Genomic DNA, 24,522 nt, shown 5'->3' on the forward strand with positions numbered 1-24,522 from the left:
TGGTGAAATGAATATAGCATTTGCATCCTTCTCAATCAACTTTTCCTGCCAGAATTCATCCAACACCCACATTATGTTCTCTTTTAGTACATGCCAGCAATTCTTGAAGAAAGAGAGATTAAAACCATATGGACCTGGAGCCTTATCACCTTTCAATTTACTTACTGCTTCCCATACCTTTGCCTCATCAAATTCTCTTTCCAACCAATCTCTTAAGCCCTCCCCAAATCTTCCAAGCTCTAACTTCCAAGAATACCTCTATGTTTGGAGCTTCCCTATACAAATTAATGTAGAAATTCCTGATTTCATCCACTTCTTTTAGGTCTTCAATGATTCTATTCTCTTCCAACCTAAAAATGAAATTTCTTCTTCTCCTAGCCCCAGTCGAAGCATGAAAAAAGGATGTATTCTTGTCTCCCTCCTTTAGCCATTAGGCCTTTGATTTCTGTCGCCACATACCTTTCCTCTAGCCCCTCCAAATCTGCCATTTTTCTAAGAAGTTTTGTTTTTTGATTTGAAATGTGCCCAAATACCTTCCTATTCCATACTTTTAGGTCCTCCATTAAAGCCATTAGCTTCTTCATTAGAGTATAGCCCGGCCTTCCTTCAAAGTGATAACTTATCAACTTCTCTTCAACAAAAGCCGCAAAAAGTGGATGTTTTAGCCACATGTTCTTTGATCAATCATTTTAGCCACTTGTTTTCAAATCTGAAAAGCATCTGCCCATCTAATTTGTTAAATTTTCTCAATAGGATAGGCTTATGATCTGAAATATCTGAAGTTAGGGTTTTGTGAACCAAATCTGGAAAAATTTCCATTCCCCATTACAAAGGAATCTATCAAGCCTCCTTAGAATAGGTGGGTCTTGACCATTTGACCAATGTAAGTGGATCCGAAACTGCTGTATTGAATCAAGTTGTTCTTCCTTACAAACTCCCTAAAACTTCTCATAGCCCTAGTGACCTTGTTGTTCCAGCCACCTTTCCTTTCACTCAAATAGGGGCCATTTCTTTGCATTAAAATCTTCAGATAAATAGTGGGAATTGTGTATTAGAGTGAGAGCGGTCATTTTGTGCAATAATAATGTCTTTTTTTGGTCTGTATCCTGTCCACCCTTCCCAAGACCCCAAATAGTTGAGACCCGGTGTTATGTCAATTAATTCTATTTACCATATTCATTTGTTTCCTTTCAATTGTATAATCTTGTTTTTAGCAGTGATTTGTTTTCATTTATTGAATCCCAGTCCATGTTCATTCTTTTGAATCTATTTTTTTCCAAGGCATTATGTGTTGAAATATAATTATAAAATATTTTAACTTCTATTAAAATGTCATTATATAGGTCAGACGGTGGATCAATATCTGAGACTCGTAGAATAAGAAGGCGAAGCATCAGCATTACTCCAGAGATTGGTGATGACATCGTAAGGTTGAATTTTGTTTCGAGTTATATCTACCAACATGATAATGTAGCCTCATATATTTGTGCTCCTTACTTTTTTTTCTGTATAAAGTAAGAGTGAATTAGGTTGGGCCAAAATCTGGTTGGGCTGAGTTGAACTTGAAAGAACCTGATTTAAGATGAGGTTGTGTTATGGGTTGGTGCACTGGGCAACACCACAAGGACTTATATCTATCTAGCTATCTATCTATATGTACATATATAACATCTACAGCAATGAATATAAGTTTTATTAATAACCTGAACCCATATGTATTAGTAATCAGTAATCAGTATTTTGATGTAGGTTGTGGTGGCTATTTTCTTGGTAACATTTTTATGTGTTCAGTTTGTGCTTTGTGTTTGTGTTAGGAGGAGAAGGGGGGAATGCAAATCATAAAATTGCAATTTAAGGTGGGCTAGAGAATTATGAGTACAAGCTAGAGAAAGAGATGCATTTACCATCAAGAGAGAGTAGGGATACAGTTATGGTGAGAGAGTGAGGATGACGTCCAATAGTCCTACATAGGAGAGGAGAGCAGTCTTCTACCGCAAGTCCGTAACTCACCTATAAGCACCCTCATCACGGTGGATCCTTTCAGATTTAAAATATTGAACTTAAGTCATCAGAGGCCAACGGTTTACATGTGCATTTAAATAAAAATTGAACTACACTCTGCTCCAAAATATTTCTTTCATTGTTTGACGTGAGAACATCTCACAATTGATGGTTTTAATTCAATCTAGAATCTACCTACCTCATCATCATTATCATCATCATCTTCATCATCATTATCTATGCCTTGTCCCAACTATATGGGGTCAGCTACATAAATCATAATTTTATATTAAAAAATACCCTGATGTAACAACCTTGAAGTTGTGAAATTGTGATGGTTAGGATGTTTATAGTTACTATTTTTCTGTTCCTTAAATAACTAAGTTGGATTAGGGTTGTATATATATCCAATTGAAGATCGGATCGAATTAGGTTTATGGTTGGCTGGTTCAACACATCTGATTAGGCTACGGTTGACTGCAACCCAGTCCAGCCATTCTTAGATGGATCCCTAGTAGTTGTAATTCATTTTTGTTTCTTTTTTTTTTTCATCTTTTCTAGGCTTGCTATCTGTTGCTATACATAATTTCTTTTTATCATGAACTTTATCAGAGAGGTTCATGCTGAATGCAAGAGATAGCTAATTTATAGCAATAGAAAGCTTCTATGACATCAAATTCTTCCAGGCCTAATGTTGGTTTTATTATCCATCATCATTTTGCTTTGGGGCTTCTATTATTATTTAGATAATATCATAGTTTTGGTCACAATTTTCCTCTCTACTGCTTCTATTATTATTATTATCCATAAGCTATTGACATGTTACAGGTCCATTTTAATTATTTGTCTCTTTATTTCTTGTTTCCCCTTATTTTTCTAACGTTTGTGGTTCTATCAAATATTCGTTTCCCTTAATAATTAATTGAAATTTTCTTCAATAATGTATTTTTTTAAAGGATGGAGATAAAGCTATTTGAAAGGGATGGGCCTCGTCAAAATTTTGATATGATATGCCTTGTATCATATCAAAATTAATTGAAATTTACAATTGTTTGCGGGAGCCCATTCTTTTAAAATATTATATATATATATATATATATATATATATAGATAGAGAGAGAGAGAGAGAGAGAGAGAGAGAGAGAGAGAGATAGAGAGAGAGAGAGAGAATTGAAACTTCAAACAAAAAAAAAACAATGGGGGGATGGGGGGAGTATCGTTGAAAGTATCGATACATAGAGGTGTATTTATACTTTGAACCATGCTCCATTCTTTGTAGCTCTTCTTATCATTACGTTGGGATGAATGGATGGTTGAGGACTGAGGACTGGGTTACTAATTAGTTGTAGGGATGATGTTAGTTCCCCCAAAATGGGAAACCCTGTTTAGTTTTTCTGGCTAACCAAAGTGTTCTCTTGCCTTATGTAACCTAATAGGAGATAAGATAATTTAAATGGGACCCAATGAATGGTTTTTCTTTGTTAGTGCCACAAAGGGAGGTGTTGAAGGTAGGGAAAATCATGAGAAATTTCTTGTGGGAGCCTAGGGAAGGAAGGATCACTTGGTTAAATGGGAAGTTGTTTGCAAGAGTATGGAGTAGGGGGGATTTGGAATTGGTAACTTAGGAAAAAAGAATACAGCTTTGCTGGGTAAGTGGCTATGGAGGTGTCTACTAGAGAGGGAGAGACTTTGGCATGAAGTGGTGGAAGGTATTCATGGGTGAGTTGGCATCGGTTTGCTCATTGAAAGACTAGATTAGATGAGATGTGGATTGTAGCTTGGTTATCACAGTACAATCTCATCGGTTTGTTCATTGAGAATTCAACTTCTTTAAGAAGATTTTTCAACCATACTAGTTCACATGCGGTATGTGCCATGGCCCTGTGGTCAGCTTCAGCACTACTCGCCACAATAGTTTGCTTCTTACTTTTCCATGTCACCAGATTTCCTCCAAGAAATGTGCAATACCTTGTAGTGGATCTCCTGCCAGACATCGAGCCTACCCAATCTGCATCTGTATACTTGACTATCTCAAGACTTCCTCCTGGCTTGTACATGTAGATCTCCTCGAAAAGATCACCATAGAGGAAGGCATTTTTAATGTCAAGTTGAAACAAAGGCCAATCATACATAACTTCCAAGGAAATAAAGACACGAACTGAATCAATCTTAGCAACAAGAGAGAATGTCTCCATATAATCCACCCCTTACAATTGAGAGTAACCCTTAGCAACCATCGGGCTTTAAACCGTTCCACACTACTATCTAGTAAATATTTAATAGTTTACACCCATTTACAACCTACAACATGCTTACCTGGAAGAAGAGTGGTAAGCTCCCATGTGTGATTGTGTTGAACAACAAAAGATGTAGATGTAGAAGAGCGGTGAGCTCCCACTTGGGTGTATATTTAATAGTATACACCCATTTACAACCTACAACCTATGACATGCTTACCTCTCATACTCATCTCATGGTACACTCATCATCTTCTTCCTGGAAGCAAATGTAGATGTAGAATGTCTTTGGTCTGTCTATTGACTATCACTCACATCACCACTACCAAGAATTGCATGGTTAGCCCATGTGGAAGGTGGGCCATGTAGATGATAACATAAATTAATTGAATGTCCTTCCCTGCCACAATGTGTACACCTCCTTGTAGTGTGCCCTCTTCCTCTGCCATGGCCTCCCTTGAGTCACGACCTCCACCATTTCCACTACCATGACCTCCTTGAAATGCATGTCCTCCCCCTCTATTTCCACATCCACCTCCTCTCGCTACAACAAACACTGATCTGTTAGAAGTTGTGGTACTTCCTCAAGTGTAGGAAGAGCAGAACCTCCCAATATTCAGCCCTACTAAAAAGCTAGTTACATTTAAGTTGCTCCTATTGTTGCTGAATTTTGACATCTGAAGTGAGGGGGTGATAGACATTACTAGCATAATAATCTTCAAGGGTTTGATTTCCTTGTTGTAAATTAAAGTACTCCTGATAGAGCTGATATACTCTCGTAGTATTGTCCTGTCCAGAACAAAGTTTCTTTGCATGTTCCTATATTTCCTTGGTTGTATCTAAGAACATAAAGTTTGCACTTATCTTGAGTTTGATATTGTCCCATAACCATGTCATGATTCGGGCATCCTCTTGTTCCCAATCATCAAACCCTGGAGATTTAGCTGATGGTTTATCCTCCTTCACATGTTTCACCTTCCTCTTGGTCTTGAGAAAAACCTCCACCGACTTGGCCCATGGCACATAATTTTCACCATTAAGTTTAATTGATGTCATCTGCACACCTTAATAGTCTGAGGGGATCATCACACTAGATTTCTGATCACTACCACCATCTCCAGTTGCTGCCATGGTGTTCTCGATACTGGTAACTATCAATTGCTCTTCCTACTTCTGAATTATCAACCAACCAATGAAAAATATTTCTGCTGTTAAGTCAACACTACTGTAGTCTACACGTCACCTCATGGCACTCTTTCAACCAACCACCCTAAAAATAACTATCACCATTCAGACATTCAGACCCATTCAGCCATCTCCTTCAAAAAAAATTCCTCACCCCACTATTGATAGCCAACCACCATAACTGCAACGAACAAGGAAGAAAACCCTCTTGAAACTGCTTAGTAGAGGGTATGAACCACCATATACACGACTGCACAAACACTAGGGCTGTCACTCATGGTGACAGCAATCTTAGAATCACCAACCTAGGGCTGCCGCACCTTCCTAACACCTGTAATGAAGATTGCATTTGTCCTGTAATCACCAAAAGGGTTGCCACAGCCTTCTACTTGGTGTAACCTAGGTCGTAGCCCAGAAAAAAAGGAGAAAATAAGAAGAGGAGAGATCACAGGTTCAGAAACTTTGAGATCACAGCCTTCCTTTTTCATATTTATCGCTCTGATACCATGTTTTGATGGTTCAGACAAGTTCTGTTCAGAGATAGAGAGAGCAGAAATCTGTCGAACAGGAGACTCTAAACCCTCCTAGTCGACCATAACCTTTTATTATATTCATTAAGGGTACAAAGTCAAATATGCCCCTACTTAAGTATGGGACAAGAAATTTAAAATAAAACAGTATTTCCAAGCATCACTTAAAGTAAAATGAAAAAGACTTAAGTTACCCCTACTCGGCCAACTCTAAAAGGTAATATAGTATGTTTCTGGGAGGATGTCTGGCTTGGGGACACTCTTCTCAAAGACAGATTTCCACCTATCTATTCTTTGTCCCTCAACAAAGGGAGAGTGGTTTTTTCAGTGCTTGTTAATGAAAACTCTTGGGATCTAGGATTAAGGAGAGGGTTAAGGGAATTTGAAATGAGCTTAGTTGGTGATCTTATCTCCCTTCTTAATATTGCATTCCTAGACCTCTCTTGTCAGGACAGTTGGATTTGGTCAGAGTCCCTTTATGGCTTCTTTACCTGTGCCTCTTTCTTCTTCGCCCTCCTTCAATCCTTGCACCCAGGAGGCCCCTTTCCTTCAATCCTCATGTTTGTTGCCTCTATTTGGGAAATGGTGAGACAGTAACACATCTTTTACTTTCTTGTTCCTTTGCTTCTTGTGTGTGGAGTTAGTTTTCTTCCTTATTTGGCTGTAGGTGAACCCCTCCCTCGGATGTGACAAGTCTTTTCAACCCAAGTTTCTTCCTACCAAAGAAAAGGGGAAAAGTGATGTGGAGGGAAACAAGAGCAGCCATTGTTTGTTCTTTATGGGAAGAAAGGAATAACAGAATATTCCAAGGGGCACAAAGATCAACAGAACAAATCATTGACTGCGTAGCCATTAAAGTCATACATTGGCTGAAATTAAGTGACTTATTTAAAAACTCTTCAACCAGTCAAGCTGTCTTTCAGCCTTCTTGGACACCTGCAGCAGAACAAAGGGTAAAATTAAACTTTGATGGATGCTCCATTGGTAATCCAGGACCCTCAGGAGCTGGGGGAGTCTTCAGGGATGGGGAGGGTAGAATGGTGGCACTATACTTTGGTCCATAGGAGTGGGAGACTCTTTGAGAGCTGAATTTTTGGCTCTCCTACAAAGCTTGAGATTTGCCAAGCAATTGGGGATTTCGGAACTTGGAGGTGGAAGGGGACTCTAAATTATTAATAGGGTGGCTGCAAACAAAGAAGTTGGGTGTATGGAATTTTTGACCGAAAATTGGGGAAATAATCTGCTTGGCAAGGGAATCTGGAGTAATATTCAAATGGGTAAGGAGATCAGCCAACTCTGTGGCAGATAGCTTGGCAAAGCAGGGGACGTTCAGGGAAAACTTTTGTTTTTTGGGCTGTACTGTAATTCTTGATGTTGTTTGGGGTCATCATTCTTTGTCTGAGTGGTTGACAGTATAAGATGTTTATTTGATATCCTCGATGAAAGTTAACTGTTTCCAATAAAAAAAAATGGTAGCAGCTTGGAGAATCCAGGACTTTCAGGAATAGAGGGTGTGTTCAGAATTGCACATGGTAATATATTTGCTTTATTCTCAGGTCCTGTAGGTGAAGGGGACTCTATCCAAGCTGAGTTTCAAGCTGTTCTGCAGGGGGCACAGTTTGCTAGAGAAATCAAAATTGATAGATTTCTAATTGAGGGGGGACTTGAAGCTGATAATTGGGTGGCTAAGTGATCTGAACAATAAGAATTCAGTGGGAAGGGAGATCAGATAATGGATTAGCTGACTGTTTAGCTCTAAGCAAGGGGTGCATAGGGATCATCTATTTTGGGCTCAATTGTAATATGTTACTATTTTTGAGGCTGCATCTCACGCATGTTTGTGGGAAGCTCATTGTATAAGATGTTTCTTATGAATTATTAATAGGGCAAATCTCTTAAAGTACCCCTAAGTTTTAGGAAATTGACTTATTCTACTCCTACTGTTTAGGTACCCCCTAAGTTTTCTGACAATTGACTTAATCCTCCCCTTAAAGTACCCCCCATTTACATGTGACCATAGTTTTCAAGGCGCCAAGTTGAGACTAGGCGACAGGGGGGCACCTTGTCGCCTAGGCGATGGATTTTTTTTTAAGTAAAAATCACATATCCTAGGGTAGTTCCCTAGGTGCCATAACCAACTTTCTTTAATAACTATCCATAATTTTCATAAGAAAATTATAAACTTTATGTTTAAGTCTAGAAAATCAACATATTTATGAGAAGAAAAAGAAGAAAGGAAAGAAAATTCAAAAAATATAGGGGCTGAAGAAGAAGAAGATGTGGAATAAGAAATATCTTGACCAGAGACAACTAGTTTTATGAGAAGCCGTAAGCAAATGATACTTGGATTGTTCAAATATTGCACCCTTATTCAAATGTTGCATTCTTAAAATTTAAAGAATGATGGGTAAATAGGCTTTTCAATCTTTCTGTTAATGGGCATTAACAACAGGGGAGGATTTAGTCAATTGTCAGAAATCTTGGGGATACTTTAAGACTTCTAAGCAGTAGGGGTAGAGTAAGTAAACTTCCTAAAACTTTGGGGGTACTTTAAGAGATTTTCCCTTATTAATAAAATCTTCTATTACTTCAAAAAAAAAAAAGTGTTACCAAAGCATGAACTAGTTGTTGACTTGTCAACTGACTAGTCTATTGAGGGCCATACTGACCCACTAAAAGTCAGTTGATAGTCACAATGAGGTTACTTGGGACAACTAGGCATAAACTAGGTTGACCTATCCTACTACAAAGTTATTTTAAGACTTGTTTGTATTTACCTGCAATTATTTAAAATAGTATCATATGTGCTTTTATTTTGATTTTCATGCTAGTTTCTTTAGAGTTTAAGAATTTGTAATGGTGCATCATTAGTTGATAGTATATAAAAAGAAATGATGCAAACATTAAAAGAAAGTGGAGATCTTTTAAGTTTTCTATATATTTTTTTGGGTTATTTCAAGGGGAGTGGGTTTTGCAAGCAAGGTTGGTCATTGTTTTATATTTTGGGTCATGGAGGCTTTGGTCTTTGTTTTGTACTTTGTTGTTTTATATTTGTTGTTTTTCCCATTTCTTTTTTAATAAATTTCCTTTTCTGTTTATTACTGAAAAAAGAAAAATCACTGACTAGATGCTCTATTATCATTCTTTCATTGCATATTTTCATTCTATATTTAATTTATATGTGAGATTGCATCAATATCTAATATTTGGAACATACATTTTTGTGGTTGACTAGTCAGTGCCTAGGCACCAAATAGTCAAAGCAGCAACTAGGGATGCCCAAATGACTAGTCATCACTTCATGGCATTAATGAAACATTTTTTTATCAGTAACTGATAATAAATTATCTTTGTTGGCAAGAAAAAAGTTAATTGTTAGTGGGCCTCACCCACCCCTTTCTTGGCACTCTTTTTCTTTGTAAGTACATACATACATACATGCGTGCATACATGCATGAAAATAACCATTACTTGAAAGAAACTTTTTGGAATCGTTATTCTTTTGTGGTCTCCACCTACTCTTTGAAACCAATCAAATACATGTTGACATTCTTAGAAATATTTTACTCCCTCACTCTCTCTTGCTTTTTCACTTTATAGGAAAATAAGAATAAAAATTCTTGGAGGTACTAGGAGAAAATATTCATTAGACTTCATGGTATTACAAAGGGAAATCCACCCTTAGTTGTCAAGGTAACGCTAAGGTGCGCACCTTGCCGACAAGGCACCCTTGGAGGCTGACTTTGCCTAATTGCCAAGCAGTTTTGTACTGTGTTATAAAATACTTTTATGTTCTTAATTTTTTGAGGTTATAATTATAAAATAGACACTATTAAACTAAAATATTCATTGTGTGTTTATATACTAATTTCTTTTAATTATTTTCTTACTTGTTAGGGTTTAATCAAGACAAACATTGCTAAGTGCTGTATTGAACCCTTAAAGGCTTCAAAACCTAAACCAATAAGGAAGAACTTAAAATGTTATCTAATCAACACATTTTCTTCTTCTACTTTTTCTTCTTTTCCTTTAACAAAAGTAGGGTTTCAGCCCCTATATTTTTTCAATTTTCTTTTTTTTTTCTTATTTTTCTTCTCATGAATATGTTGGAATATGTTAATTTTCTGTACTTTTATAGCATGAAGTTTATACTTTTCTTATGAAAATTATGGATAATTATTAAGGATATATGGTTATGGAACCTAGGGAACTACCCTCGGATATATGTCTTTTACTTATAAAAAATCCATCCCTCACCTTGGTGCCTTGAAACCTATGAATCCACCACATAAAATTGGCTTAGTTTTAGTATACTCCACCTTCACAATTAAAGGTTATGGCTGTCTACATCAATGTAAAGGCAAACGGGATACTTACTTAAACATGATTCACTTTACTAGCATGTATTAACTTTGTGGTCATGTCCTGAGAACCATTACATCGCTCCCCTCTATCTGTGGTCTTGCCGGATATGGACCTAACATCTTCAGCATTTTTCCTTGCACAAATGGTTACTCTCAGACTTGAACCCATATTCTTTTGCTGTTGTGTTTAGGATTCACTATAATTTTCCTTGTAATTTAATGCATATTGTGCTTATTATCTGCTTAATTAACTTGTCCAGGGCTGTGCGTGCAATGAATGAAACACTGAAGCAAAACCGCCTTTTGAAGGAACAAGGAGATGATGGATTGCTTTCTCAGCATAATGTATTCTTTTCTTATCCCAGTTATCTTATATGCCTAGATTCATACTCAGAAAGCCAAAACCATTTATTTTGCCCTCTTAGTTTTCTTTTGTTATACATCTTCTATATTCTTATATATGTATTTATGCATGTATGTCTTATACTAGTAAAAAATAGTAATTTCCTCCAATTTACAAATAGCTTTATGTAGTTCATTATCAAAAGTCTATGGTTTGCCGAAGTGGTATTAACTTTATAATCGAAATATAGTAAATATCAAAGACTCCAGGCAATGTGCCCCCAAAACACCCTGAGGCGTATGCCAAATGTGCCGACACCTCTGAGGCGTACACCTCAGGTGCAAGAAGCGTATGCCTCATACGCTTTTTTAATGAGGCGTGCTAGAGGTTTATGCCTCATGTGCCTCATGCACACCTCATGTAAAAAGACAGAAGAAAATAGAAAAGAAAGAAAAACTGGAAAAAAGGAAAGGAAAGGAAAGGAAAAGAAAGGGAAGGGAAAGAAAAAGAAAGAAAGAGAAGAAAAAAAAAGAGAAAAAGAAAGAAAATATCCCCTTTTAACTAGTGTTATGCATCTTCATTCTTCTTAATATAAAAGTTTTTTATTAAATATAAAGAAAATGAGATTCTTCTGCCTCTTCTTCCTCCTCCTTCCTCCTCATCCCCCGTTCTCTTAAGGAGGCATAAGCTTCATTTTGTTTGGGAAGCTTACACCTCTTGTGTTCTAAACCTTGCGTCATGCTTCCACATTTTAAAACATTGGCTAATAGATCAGCAAATAATTTTATTCATAAAAAAAAAGAGATCAGCAAATTATCAGGCGGGGATATTGAACTCATAGTACAATCAAGGTTTAAAATATCAGTGTTGGTGTAAACATCAGCTGTCCAAATATACAAAGCATGTCAGAAATGTTGGAAACATCGTGTGGAAATAATGAATATCAGAGGGGTAGTATAGTCATTTTACATTGTTTTATATGCTGCTGTAGTTACAAGTAGATCATAAGTTAAGTGATGTGTCCCACACTTAAGTGAGGGCACAATATACTTTGTGCAATGTTTTAGAAAGCTACAAATAGAACTGGCCGACTAGGGAGAGATTACGCTAGTTCGAACCAGGTTGTGTTCTCTCCTTCTCTTCTCTTCTTCTCCTAATCTTTCTCCAGTATTTATTTCTATTTATTATTTTGAACCTAAGAATATCTCTAGTCTGAACTTTATCATGGTATCAGAGCCAATATAATCCAGTTCAGGCCAACCTATCTTTCTCCTTTTCAATGCCTATCCTCCTAGGGTTTTGCAGGTTTCTCACTAACCGATATGAGATTCACAGAGAGGCTAAAAAAGAGTGATTGTTTCTTTGTTATGGAGGTTTCCATGCCTCCAATGGGTGGTGTTGTGGCTGTTTTGTGTGGTTCGAAGAGGGCTGGTTTCAGTGGTGTAGTTGAATGACAGCACAAGTCTGATTTGTGGGGGGGGTTCAAATAGGTAGGTTGCATGAGTGTTATAGGGATGTGTTGCAGAACCTAATACTATGCATGTGAGATGTATTTTTGGTGGTTTATGCTGCTGAAAGTGGAAGACAGCAGTGGTGTTGTTGCTGAAACTTGTGACAGTAGGTACTCTAACAATAATAAGCTGTTGGGGTGTAGTGTTGTGACTCTTTAGTGAAGTGGAGTGACAGACTAGTGATAGTTATTTTTTGGCAGCCACGGGAAACAACAATGAAGGCAAGTCTAGTGTAATGGTTCCCTCTAATTATCTGAATGTGCAGATGATATCTATCAAACTAAATGGTGAGAATTATGTGCCTTGGGCTAAATTTGTTGAAGTTTTTATGAAAGCTAAGTGGAAAGTGACGCGTGTGGTGGAAGATAAACCCTCATATGACTCTCAGGGGTACGATGAGTGGGAGCAAGAAGATGCACAGATTATGACATGGTTATGGAATAGTATGGAACCCAAGATCAATGTTAGGGCTGTTCATAAGAAGGCCCAACCCGACCAAACCGACCAACCCGGACCGACCCAACCCGAGTTGGTCGGGTTTTCATAAGCACCGGTCGGTTTCGTGTTGTACAAATTCATAGACCGATAGTACAAGAAAACCGAAACTGACCCGAACCGAACCGACTTAGTTCCTACTTAACTAAGTTGCCTCTATTCTAATTCCTAATTACAACCTAACCTAGTCTTCTAGTTCCTATTTAACTAAGTTGTCTCTATCCTAGTTTTTATAGTCTTTTACACCAAATAGGCAACCAATTAGGCAATTACAATTAGAATTAGGTGTCCTTTTTTACTTAGATTAGAACTTAAAAAGTTTCTTGAGGTGTCATTTTTTACAATTAGAAATAGGTGTCCTTTTTTACAATTAGGCAATTACTAGGGTTTACCAACTGTATCAAGATTATTTTAATCTGCAACAGGGTAATCAAAGTCTTGAGGAATATTATATGTAGTGACACAATGAACCAGACATGATGTTCTTTATATGTGGTCCCATAAGTTCATTCTTTTATTTTCTTTTTTGTCTTTATGCTGCTTGCTTACTTGTACTGTTGTAGGTAGCAGGGTTGTTTTGTCCTTTTACCTAATGTTATGTTAAACATATAAATAATACTGCCTTGGGTGGCAGTAAGTATTTTTCGCCCATCAGTCTCTTTCTCTTCCTCTACTCTCCTTTCTCTTCTTCTTTCTCCTCTTTCTCTTCTCTTCTTCTCTCTTCTTCTTCCTATTGTTTTATGTTTTCTTTTGTACCCAGAAGTTCTGCTAACTGCAGTAACTTCAAGTTTGTATCAAAGCAGGTTTAGGTCTGCTTGTGGCCCTCATGTAGGCTCTTCCCAGCCGGGGCTACATGAGAGTTTAATAGGGCTAGAATTCTAGTTCTGTTTGTGGCCTGATTCTTGGAGATTGGTGGAGTTCGAAGCCTTGCCCAGGACATTTCTATTCTTGGAGTTTGCCCAACAGTTAGGAAGAATCAGAGAAAAAATTTTGAGGTGAGATTTAGGGTTTAAATCTCAGATTGTAGGTGATGCCCAGAAATTTCTGGGTAGTTTTTCTTAACTCTCCAAAAGATTATCACTGAAAGTTGTTCTTTTCTGAAACCTCTGAGAGGTGCGGCTACTTTCTGGAGTTTACTGGACTGATTAGGGATTTTGATATCTTTGAGGGGTGCGCCCATTTTTTTCTGAAATTTTATGGACCGAATAGTTGTTTCTCCTCTGTTCTATCATCCTTTTGTTTCAATAGGGGAGCCGAGTGTGGTTTTGTTTTTCTTTATGTTGGATTCAGCATGGAGTTCTTTGGGGGTGAACAAAAACCTGCTGGAGAGGGTGTTGAAAGGGCTGTTAGTATGACTGTTAGTATGATTGATAACAACCCTTTTCAGGTTACCACAATTAAGTTTGATGGTTCTAACTATTTGGAGTGGGCTCAATCTGCCATAATGGCAATTGGAGGAAGGGGAAAGTTAGGCTATGTGACTGGAGACACTAAGGAACCAGCCAAGGATGGGGCTTCCTATGCCAAATGGGTTCAAGAAAATTATCTTGTGATGACATGGTTGTGCAATTCGATGCAGCTTCATATTAGCAGAAATTATCTTTGGGCAAAGACAGCCAAGGATATTTGGGACAATATGAAAGAGACTTATTCTCAAGCCACTTGATGTGGCTAGGGCTTATGAGTTGAAAATTGAAGTTAACAATTTGTAGCAGGGGGAGAAACCCATATCAGTTTATTACTCTACTCTGAAATCCCTATGGCACGAGATAGATCATCTTGAAACAATTGAGTGGGAGGGTAATAAAGATGCAGCAATCTTTAACAAGTTGATTGAAAGAAATAGAGCCTTTGAATTTCTCGCGGGTCTGAATTCTGATTTTGACATTCTTAGACAACAAGTTCTTACTAGGGAAAATGTTACCTTGTCTCAAGCCTACTCCCTAATACATAGTGAAGAGAGTAGGAGGAAGGTTATGCTACAAAATTCTCAGGTGGAAGTGGCATTAACAGTTGCAAGACACAAGTGGCATTAGCAGTATAGCAGTTGCAAGACACAACTGAGTCAAAGCTGTTACATCAGATGGTTCTTCCCTTCAGGGACCTCGATCCACTTCTTTGGAAGCCATAGCTGCATTCAGGGCAGCATTGATTCAGTTGGAGAATGAAGTTGGGCTTGCAGGTGCTGTCTCTACTACTACTGTACCTCCTTCCTCCACATCATCATTTGCCCACTCAGGTACAAGAGCCATTGCTTTTCATGCCTCTGCTCCAGGTAATACTAACCCTACTTGGATTATTGACTCTAGTACATCAAATCACATTACAAGCTTGTCTTCATTATTTACTACGTACAACTTGTCTTCAGGCACCATTACTTTGTCCTCAACTTTGCATGTACCCAAGTGTTAGACAGTTTTGTATGCCCTTAGCTTCAATCAGAATGATGTACTTTATGAGTTTATTATAAATGAATAAAAGTGCATATTTGATTTATGTTCCCTTGGTATGTTTCTGTGTAATACCCTTAAACTGGACACTTAATGAGACTCGTGTTAGTTTAGAATGTTCACAGCCAGTGGGTTGGTCTGGGGAGACCAATCCTGATAAGGCTGACACTGTGGTGCCACAAAGTCGGTTGGGGTGGCCTGTCTCAACTGCCAGGGTGAGACTCTAGGCACATACAGTGTGTGATTAATTGAATCTATGAACTGGACCATATTTCTAGTATTGCCCTGGACCTTGGAGATTAATGGGAAAAACTGGAAAGTTACACCTGACCCCTAGACTCGATTATGATACTGCACTAGGTGTCAGATTGGACTGCCTTTGATGTACCAATCAGTGAGATCCTTAGCGGAGGTCAAAACCTGTGTATGTTGGGACAGGCTGAGAATTCATTTGAGTGGGTGATCGTGGTGACAGGATCAGCCCCTTTGTCGGTCAAAGGTAATGATCGGGGATGCACTCTCACTGATGGAAACCAAGACTACCGGCAACTGTTTTCAATCGTTGAGATTTGTTTTGCAAAATATATTTTATATGAGATATAAAAGTATATGTATTATGGTTTCTAAAATGTTTGCAAGAAGGTTTTAATTCCCAGGATCCATACAAGCAGAGAGTGCAACACTGTTCCTTGCAGCCGAGGGAGAGGTCCTCTCTTGTCGGGCAATGTATGATCATTATGGGCTGAGAGGTTATGTGTAAGACCATTGAGGGTATTACCTGATGGGCTAATCTTGCATCTGCCCACAGTCCCTGGGTGTTACAAGGTGGCTTGGCCTAGGGACCACTTAGGGTAAGTGTTGGGCCCATAGAGCCCATTTGATGGGTTTCAGGGGGTGCACTGTCCATAACAGTGTATTCGGCCAGGCCTTGTAACAAAGGCTGGGCCGAACCCATATGGCTGATTTGTAGATCAATGCTTGGGTCCCACGCCATACAAGGAAGCCCAACTGGGCAGCCGTTAGGAAGGTTAAGTGAGCACATAAGCTTAATGGGCCTAAAGCTCATTTCGAACTGGGCTATTTAATTAGTTAATTATGGGGCGAATTCTGAGATGGATTAGCAGATAGGACAGGGTCTTGACCCTATCCATTCAGAGAGTCCAGATCTGAATGTGATTCGGATCTAGAAACCTCCTAATGAGATTAGGAGAAAGCTAATCTAATCTGCAGATAAGATAAGGGTTTATCCTTATCACCTAAAGAGAGGGTTGATCCAAATATGATTTGGATAAGCAGCTCCCAATTGGATTGGAAGCTGATCTTTTAGGTTAACAAAAGAAGGAGGGGGCGACAACCTTTAGAAGACACATAATCAGATCCTCTTCATAGCTGAAATAAAAAAAAAAGAATTGAGCAAACTGCAGAATTCTTTCTTGCCGCCCTGTCTGCCAGTTCGATCTCCAGTTGTGGGAGAAGTCAAGATTCGATCTTAACATCAGTTCTTTGAGAAAGAATTGATAGGAAGCTGTAGTCACGTGCCATCTTGCTGTTTCTTGCGAAGGACAAAATTCTTGAAGAAGAATACAGCTGATTCTGCTCCATCCTGCACTGCGCCATCTTCAGTGGGAGCAGTCTTCGGATCCTTCTTTAGGCGTGAACACCTTCGTTGGGGGATACTATTTCTCCGTATCAGGTATAATCCTCTCCTACTCCTTTCGGTTCAGATCTGGTTCAGTTTATGGTTCAAGAATGATCATTGAAAATATGATTTTCTAAATAGGCAATGCGATTCCCAGTTGAAGGGAGAGAAAAATTTTTTGAAATTTGCCCCCTTTATTCTACAAGATTTGGGTGTCCATACGATGGATCTCTCATCCTTTCAGTAAGCTTAGCAGTAATCTACTTTTAGTCAGTAGCCTTACCAAAAGCCAAAATTGCTCAATAACCTTCTTTTCTAACCGTTGCATTTTCCAGGATTTGGTGATAAGGAAGGTGATTGGGACTGGCCATGAGATGAATAGAATCTACCTGTTCAAGCACCACCTTGAAAGTGATAAAGGAGTTGCGAAGTCTTTTGTTTCTCAAGTCTATGAGTCAGATTATGCTTTTGGAATAATCGTTTATGTCATTTGTCTTTTGGGTCTTTAAAAAACTTGTTTCCTGCTTTGTTTAAGTCAGTTCAGATGTCTTTTTTAAAGTGTGAGAGTTGTGAACTTGCAAAACATTTTAATCCTCCTATTTTTTGAGTAATAAAAGAAGCAATACTCCTTTTGAAATTGTGCATACTGATGTATGAGAGCCATATCATATTCCTGCTATGGGGGGTATAAGTATTTCTTATTGTTTGTTGGTGATTATTCCCATTTATCATGGGTTTATCTTATGCGTTCTCGAAATGAGGTTCCCACCTTAACCCATCAAATGGTTCTCACTCAATTTGAAGTCATAATCAAAATTTTCAGATCCGATAATGCCAAAGAATATTTCACTAAACATCTGAATTCATATTTTCTTGAGTATGGGGTTGTTTATCAGAGTACTTTTTCCCATACACCTCAGCAAAATGGGGTAGTCGAGAGAAAAAATAGGCATATCTTGGAAGTTGCAAGAAGTATTATGCTAAAATCTCATGTTCCCATTCGTTTTTGGGGTGATGCTATTAATACAGTTGTATACCTCATCAACTGAATCCCTTCCCGTGTTTTGGATATGAAAACTCCTTTTTCATTATTATATCCTGAGAAAGATTTGTACACCATCCCTCTTAAAGTTTTTGGGTGCACTTGTTTTGTTCAAATTCTAGGACCCCATCATTCTAAGCTTGATCCTAAAGCTGCTAAATGTATATTCCTTGGCTATGCATAGAATCAAAAGGGATATTGCTGCTATGATCCTAGTACTGGTTCTCAGTTTGTTTTCATGGATGTTACATTTTTTTGAGGATGTCCCTTATTAGCCAAGTGTTTCTTCTTAGGGGGAGAATAATGAGAAGGATAGTCTCTATCTTGGAGTCCCTCTACCTATCCATATTTTTGAAGGAGAGTTGTGTAATGAGGGTGCTTGTTAGAGGTGTAGGGAGTTGAGAGTTTACAACAAGAGGTGGAGGCAGGTTGATTTTGGTGCTCATAATCAGTCCAGGCCAGTTCCTTGCTCCTTTGCAATTCCAGATTCAGGTACTTCTCCCTCTTTGCATGTTGATACATTACCCTCATTTTCTAATCCTCTACCCCATTCGGATGATCTTGATCTTCCCATTGCAGTCCGCAAGGGAAAGCATCGATGCACTTCATCTACTACCCATTGCATATCTCAGTTTATCACCTATGATCATCTTTCACCATCCTCTAGGTCCTTCTTGGCATCTATCTTTGTTATACCTATTCCTAGGTCTCTACAGGAAACTCATGCAGTTCCTGAGTGGAAGAATGCAATGGAGGAAGACATGGGTGCTCTCATTAAAAATAAGACTTGGGAGCTAATTGACAAGCTAGAAGGGAAGAAACCAGTTGGGTGCAGATGTGTTCACTGTGAAGCATAATGCAGATGGCTTAGTCGAAAGGCATAAAGCTCGACTGGTTGCAAAGGGTATACTCAGACTTATGGCATTGACTACCTAGAAACCTTTGGACTTGTTGCCAAGATGAATACCATTAGAGTTCTACTACCCCTATAGAAAATTTCTCATGGCCTCTGTTCCAACTTGATGTCAAGAATGCTTTCCTTAATGGAGACTTGTAGGAAGAGGTGTATATGGAACTACCTCTTGGTTTTTATGATGCTACTATAGGAAAGAAAGTTTGCAAATTGCAGAAGGCTTTATATAGTTTAAAGCAATCTCCAAGAGCCTGGTTTGACAGATTTAGATTGGCCCTTGAAAGGTTTGGCTATGTACAAGCCCACTCCTATCATACTCTTTTCATTAAGAGAAATGGTGCTTCTCTCACCCTTCTTGCAGTGTATGTTGACGACATTGTTGTGACTAGTTGTGATCCTGATGAGATTGATTCCCTCGAACAATTCCTTAATGCGGGGTTTGAAGTGAAAGACCTTGGTGATTTATGTTATTTCTTGGGAATTAAAGTGGCCCGCTCTAGACATGGTATCTTCAATGTCCTTGATCTTCATAAGATAAGTGTTGAAGGGGGAGAGCCTCTTGAAGACAAAGCAATGTACTAACGACTAGTTGGAAAGCTCCTTTATCTATGTCTTACTCGTCCTGACATTTCCTATGTTGTTAGTGTTGTCAGCTAATACATGCATTCTCTTAGAACCACTCATCTATTGGTTGTGGAAAGAATCCTTGCTTACTTGAAGAAATGTCCAGGTCGGGGAATACTCTTTGAAAATAATGGTCATATAAAAATCGAGGTGTATACTGATGTTGACTGGGCCGGATGTGTTGATGATAGAAGATCGACTTCGGGGTATTGTGCTTTTGTTGGAGGTAACCTTGTGTCATGGTGTAGCAAGAAGCGAATTGTTATTGCCCATTCAAGTGCTGAGGCGGAATACAACTCCATGGCCCATGAGAAACCATTGAGGTTGTATTGTGATAACCAAGTTGCTATCAATATTGCTCATAATCCCATCCAACCTGACAGAACTAATCATATTGAGGTTGACCGTCATTTCATCCGCGAGAAAGTAGCTTCTGTGCAAAACTGCCACTTCAGTGATATTCCTTGACCAACCATCGATACCAACCAATTTCGGACTGTAGTCCCCGCCTTAGTAGTGCCTCAAACAAAGCTACGGAACAATGGCTCATCCGTCATGAAACCAGGATGTAGGCGCACCGCCCACAACTCACTAAAGTGAACAGCAACTGAAGTCTGTGAGGAAGCATGTCACTCCCCCACTCAAACTACCACAATATGCCTTCCATAGAAGGCTCATGCATTTGCCCCCGCATGAGCACAACAACCAATGTGTCTGTCCCCACAAGGGTGCTGTTTTTTTTTTTTGGTCATTGGAATGGGGACACGAATGAATGGCCTCTTACCAGGCTTGATATTAAAATACATAAACATAACACATAAAGTGTATTCAAATGAAAATTTAAAAATAAAAGCAAACATATAAAGCATTTTCAAGCATGTAAAACCCACAATCTCTTTCTGTTCTTAATTGCGTTGCTTCAAGTAGCTAATGTGATGTAAAACATATTGCATTCTTGATTCTATGAGTCGCCTTTGTACCACGCCCCTCAAGGCAAGCCCAAACAAGTCTATGTTAGGGTCTGAAATTCTTATTTCTCTCATAAAAAATAACGATTTTATAACTTTCATTGCCTTTTAAGAAGATATTTTATTGCAATGATTGAATGAACAACATTAGCAAATAGGCGCATGCCTGGACTGAGGCATGTGCGCCTAGGACCTGGGCGAGGCGCATACTCCAAAATGCGCCTTGCCTGTGTGCCTAGGCACGCCTTTTTAAATCACTGGGTGGCAGGTGTCAGACTAAAAAAGAGGCTTGGCATGTTTTTTCTACACTATATATTCTTTATTTCATAATTAATAAAAGTTATATTTACCAATCATGGTTGTCAAGTTGCCAAGATGAAGCTAGGCTATAGGGGAGCCTAGGTCACAAACCTTGTTCATCTGAAATCCAGCTTTTACTCCATCATGCCTTAAAACTTTCAATCTTGGCACTTTGTAGAGCTTTTGAAATCACTAAATCACTTGCTGCCACCTAGCCATTCTTCTTCAAACCCTCTACCTTACCCTATGCGAGCCTCCAGCCATAGGGTTGCTTCGATGGAGGTCGCCTACCACACTGGGTAAAAAAAAAAAAAACTTATCAACAAAAACCTCTATCTTCTTGGGGATCTCCTCTAGCTTCACTCCATTGAGAAGAATAGTCATTGAGTGGAGATTTATCATGAAGACACCATCTAGATGTCCACCACATTGATGCAATAGAGCTGAAGACTTCTTGCTTCTGCAGGTGGAAAGAAGACCAACAATGTGGACAATAACATTATCTTCCACACAGCTTCTTTGCATTGGAAGCAGATTAACTTGACACCAATATACTTCCAAAATCTTTTTTTTTTTTCTTTTTTTTTGTTTTTTGAAAACTGTAAGGTAAAGTAATTCATTAAAAACAAAAGGGCAGCATACAAAAGGTCTCTGTACAATGAGAGACTGTACAGCTGAAATAGACAGAAAAACCTCAGAAAAGCTAGCCTCCGAAAAACAACCCAAAAAAATTCTATGATCTTTTACAAAAAGGAAATCGGGCTCAAAAAAGGAACAAGTTTGCCTGTTTTAAAGAGTGGATGGTTTGTCAGCCACAAAAACACCATCCCCACAATCCTGTTGAGCACCTCTTCTTTTGATTTCTGCCTTCAAAAAGTATGGGGAGGATACTCCAAGCTACCTTTCCAGCCTTGCTGAGGCCTCCTAGGAAGTTATGATACAAAGACTACAGTTGAGGCTATGATATTTCCAAAATGTGATTGTAAATTAGAAGCTATGATGGCCTTCTTCTCAGGCCCCATTGGACATAGAGGCCTAAAAAGGGTAGAACTCTTTTAAGTGATACAAAGACTACGGTCGAGTCAAAACCTCAATTAGAGGATCATGGTGGAGGGTGATTCCAAAGTAATGGTGGCATTTGTTGAGGATAGTCAGCATATTGGCAGATTAACTAATTGCACCATTCCATTGGACTCATAGATGTGCTAATAGTATGACTGATGCCTTAGCCAAACAAGCAATTATTAGGGTGCAACTGTATTGAGAACTGGTCCCAATGGGGAGCCAGCTGTTAATAAATATAAATCATGGGGTAGGTAGTGTATACTAGCCTATGAAAGGAGTTCCATATACATTGTATTTGTGAACTATTCTTTTAAAGATTTTAATAAAATGTTTGATTGTTACTGATAAAAAAAGTGATCATCATCATTGTCACCATGTTCATTATGATGTCTCCTAGCATTGCCAGTTGCTACCACCTGCTCTGCTTTTTCTCATGATTTCTTCAGCCATTACTATTCATGCCATTCCTTGCATCGATATTGCAAACACAGTATGTATGACATAAAGACAATGTTATCTTGTCCATAGTTCACTAGTGATGCATTGGCATACATCAAGTTTCATTAAATTGAAAGTGATGTCTATTGGTTGTGATCAGAGCCATGATGTGTAAATAGAAGGAAAACTCATGCACATGTAGTGTAGTCTTGTCCAAAATCTTCTAGTATCACATTGGCATACATCTGAACTTTTCTCAAATTTGATCTCTTCCTCCTTGACGATAACTGTTTTTACTTGCATCAATGCCTAAGAATTTTACGTAAGTGCTTCTTTTATTTCTTTTCATTTTTCTATCTTTGATGCTTTTCTTAAATCCTCCTGCCTCTGGAATTTCAGATGGTGCAAGATATGTATTCTGTTCATACGCTAAATTGTCAAATACATTCATTATTTTGTCTTCCTGTATCAGTGATTGTTAATCAATTGTTATGTTTCCTACAGGCATTAAATTTTCGTCTGGATGGCCATAACGAGAGGTGCAGTGAAAGTTCTACTATGTATGATATGCAGAGGAAGAAAATAAATTCTCAGAAGGCAACATCATTACCTTCATCTCCTCATGGATTCAGGATGCAGACTTCTGGAAGGAGTATGCCTTCAGACTATGGAGGGAATGCTGAAATGGTCTCAACATGGAATAAAGTCCTTGAATCTTCAACGATCCTAAACAAGCCATTACTACCTTTTGAAGAATGGAACATTGATTTCTCAGAATTAACTGTTGGAACTCGTGTTGGAATTGGTGAGCATTATTTTCCAACTTAGCCCTCTATGTTTCTAATCTTGCCTTGGTTCACTCTGCTCTTTTACTACCTCCTCTTTTTGATCAATAAAAATAAATGATGAGTCCGAAAAATAAAAGAGCAAGGCAAAACTTGATCTCTTTTTACAGGAACGGATCTCAACATTTTGAGATCCACATAATATCTGTGTATGAAGTTCCATATTTGCATGTATGTTTGTGGAGGGCGGAATACACCACTTCAATAGACTGGTATGGTTAAATGCTCGTGTTGATCTGGTAATTGTTGGTTGCTTGGTCCATAATGTCATATGTTATTTGTGCATGCATGTATTTTGCATTGCCAATTCTTACTACGCAAACAATTAATGGGGATATAACCAAAGATGATATTTCCCCACATCTACGAAACGACAGATTTATAAGTGCAAACTTTTTCTGCTATTTGGCTATTATGTTTCTGCTCCTTATAATAACTGAGGCTCAGTTTGGAAAGAGTACAAATACAAATATATACAGTGCAAATACATACAAAATAATAGAAAATACAGGGTTTTACACTACATATTTGTATTTGTACTCCTTCAAAATTGAGCCTAAGGCTGTGTTTGGCTGCAGTACAATTTTATTTGCACTAGTACAAATGTATGGGAGTGCAAATGAAAAAAAATGCAAATTTGGGTGTAATTTTGTTTTGGATTTTACTTCATTCTACTTTGGGTCTTATTTTACTTCATTTTTACTGCAACCAAATAAAGTAAGGTAAAATTTGAAACAAAAATAAATCAAAACTTGCACCCAAATCATTCCACTACCATAGTTTTGCATCAGTGCAAATGAATTTGCACTGCAACCAAATATAGCCATGAAAATTCATTTTACTTGGGGGTTATATAGAAGACCTTGTAAGTTATCCACCTCAAATTCACACAAATGCAGGATATCATATGAATATTAGGTGAAACCAAGATGTTTGGGTAGGACCGGTAGGTAGTCCTGTGTTATCTGGATGGGTTCATTACATGATTTGCTTGTGTCAGGTCTTTGGTCTATCTCTTAAGGAATGTGATAACCTCTCTTCAATTATAGTCGAGTCTATGCCTGTTGGATAAAGTCTGGAGGGTCTTGACCACAATTCTATGAAATTCTACCCTCAAATGATTATTTTTTATCAACTACAAAAACATTGCCAAATAAATTACAATAGGCACTTTTGTACAGAGCTTCATGGTATCTGGGTTCTAGTGAGCATGGATTCTTGTTACATATTGAAATACATTTTATTGAAAGGCCTTTACCCAATGTTGATCCCAATTATCTGGGGTCTTTGGAGGAATGGACTAGATATGGACCACAGAAAGCAGCCACTCGCAGACTCAACCTGCATTCTCACATTTGTAAGCCTGAATTGCACTAAACTATGGCCCCATATTGAAATGCATTTATCTATTACATTTTTCTTTTTTTTGGAAAAATGGCTATTATACTTCAAATCTGAAGATTGTTGCCAGTACCTTGATGAAGTAATGGAACTGGTATTCTGACCATGCAAGAGTCAAACTAAGGAGCTATATGTGTTTTAGGGTGGTATTTGTAGAATGAAGATCTTGGA

The 24,522-nt window shown here is 38.2% G+C and overlaps 1 protein-coding gene across 6 annotated transcripts in view; it reads left to right on the forward strand.

Moving 5' to 3' along the window:
* LOC148873731 (putative serine/threonine-protein kinase SIS8) overlaps window positions 1-24,522 on the forward strand; it is a 98,326-nt gene that overhangs the window by 68,072 nt on the left and 5,732 nt on the right. For all 6 annotated transcript variants that reach the window (XR_016104768.1, XM_088963514.1, XM_088963515.1 and 3 more), the window contains 3 exons: window positions 1,344-1,430; window positions 10,578-10,662; window positions 22,610-22,910. Coding sequence is in view for 5 of the 6 variants with exons in the window: in XM_088963514.1 (XP_088819640.1) it covers window positions 1,344-1,430; window positions 10,578-10,662; window positions 22,610-22,910 (473 nt within the window). In the remaining variant the exon portion in view is untranslated. The remainder of the gene's footprint in view (window positions 1-1,343; window positions 1,431-10,577; window positions 10,663-22,609; window positions 22,911-24,522) is intronic.

The sequence above is a fragment of the Nelumbo lutea genome, chromosome 1, assembly GCF_056320005.1.
Source record: "Nelumbo lutea isolate HS-2025 chromosome 1, American lotus-T2T, whole genome shotgun sequence".
NCBI classification, from domain to species: domain Eukaryota; kingdom Viridiplantae; phylum Streptophyta; class Magnoliopsida; order Proteales; family Nelumbonaceae; genus Nelumbo; species Nelumbo lutea.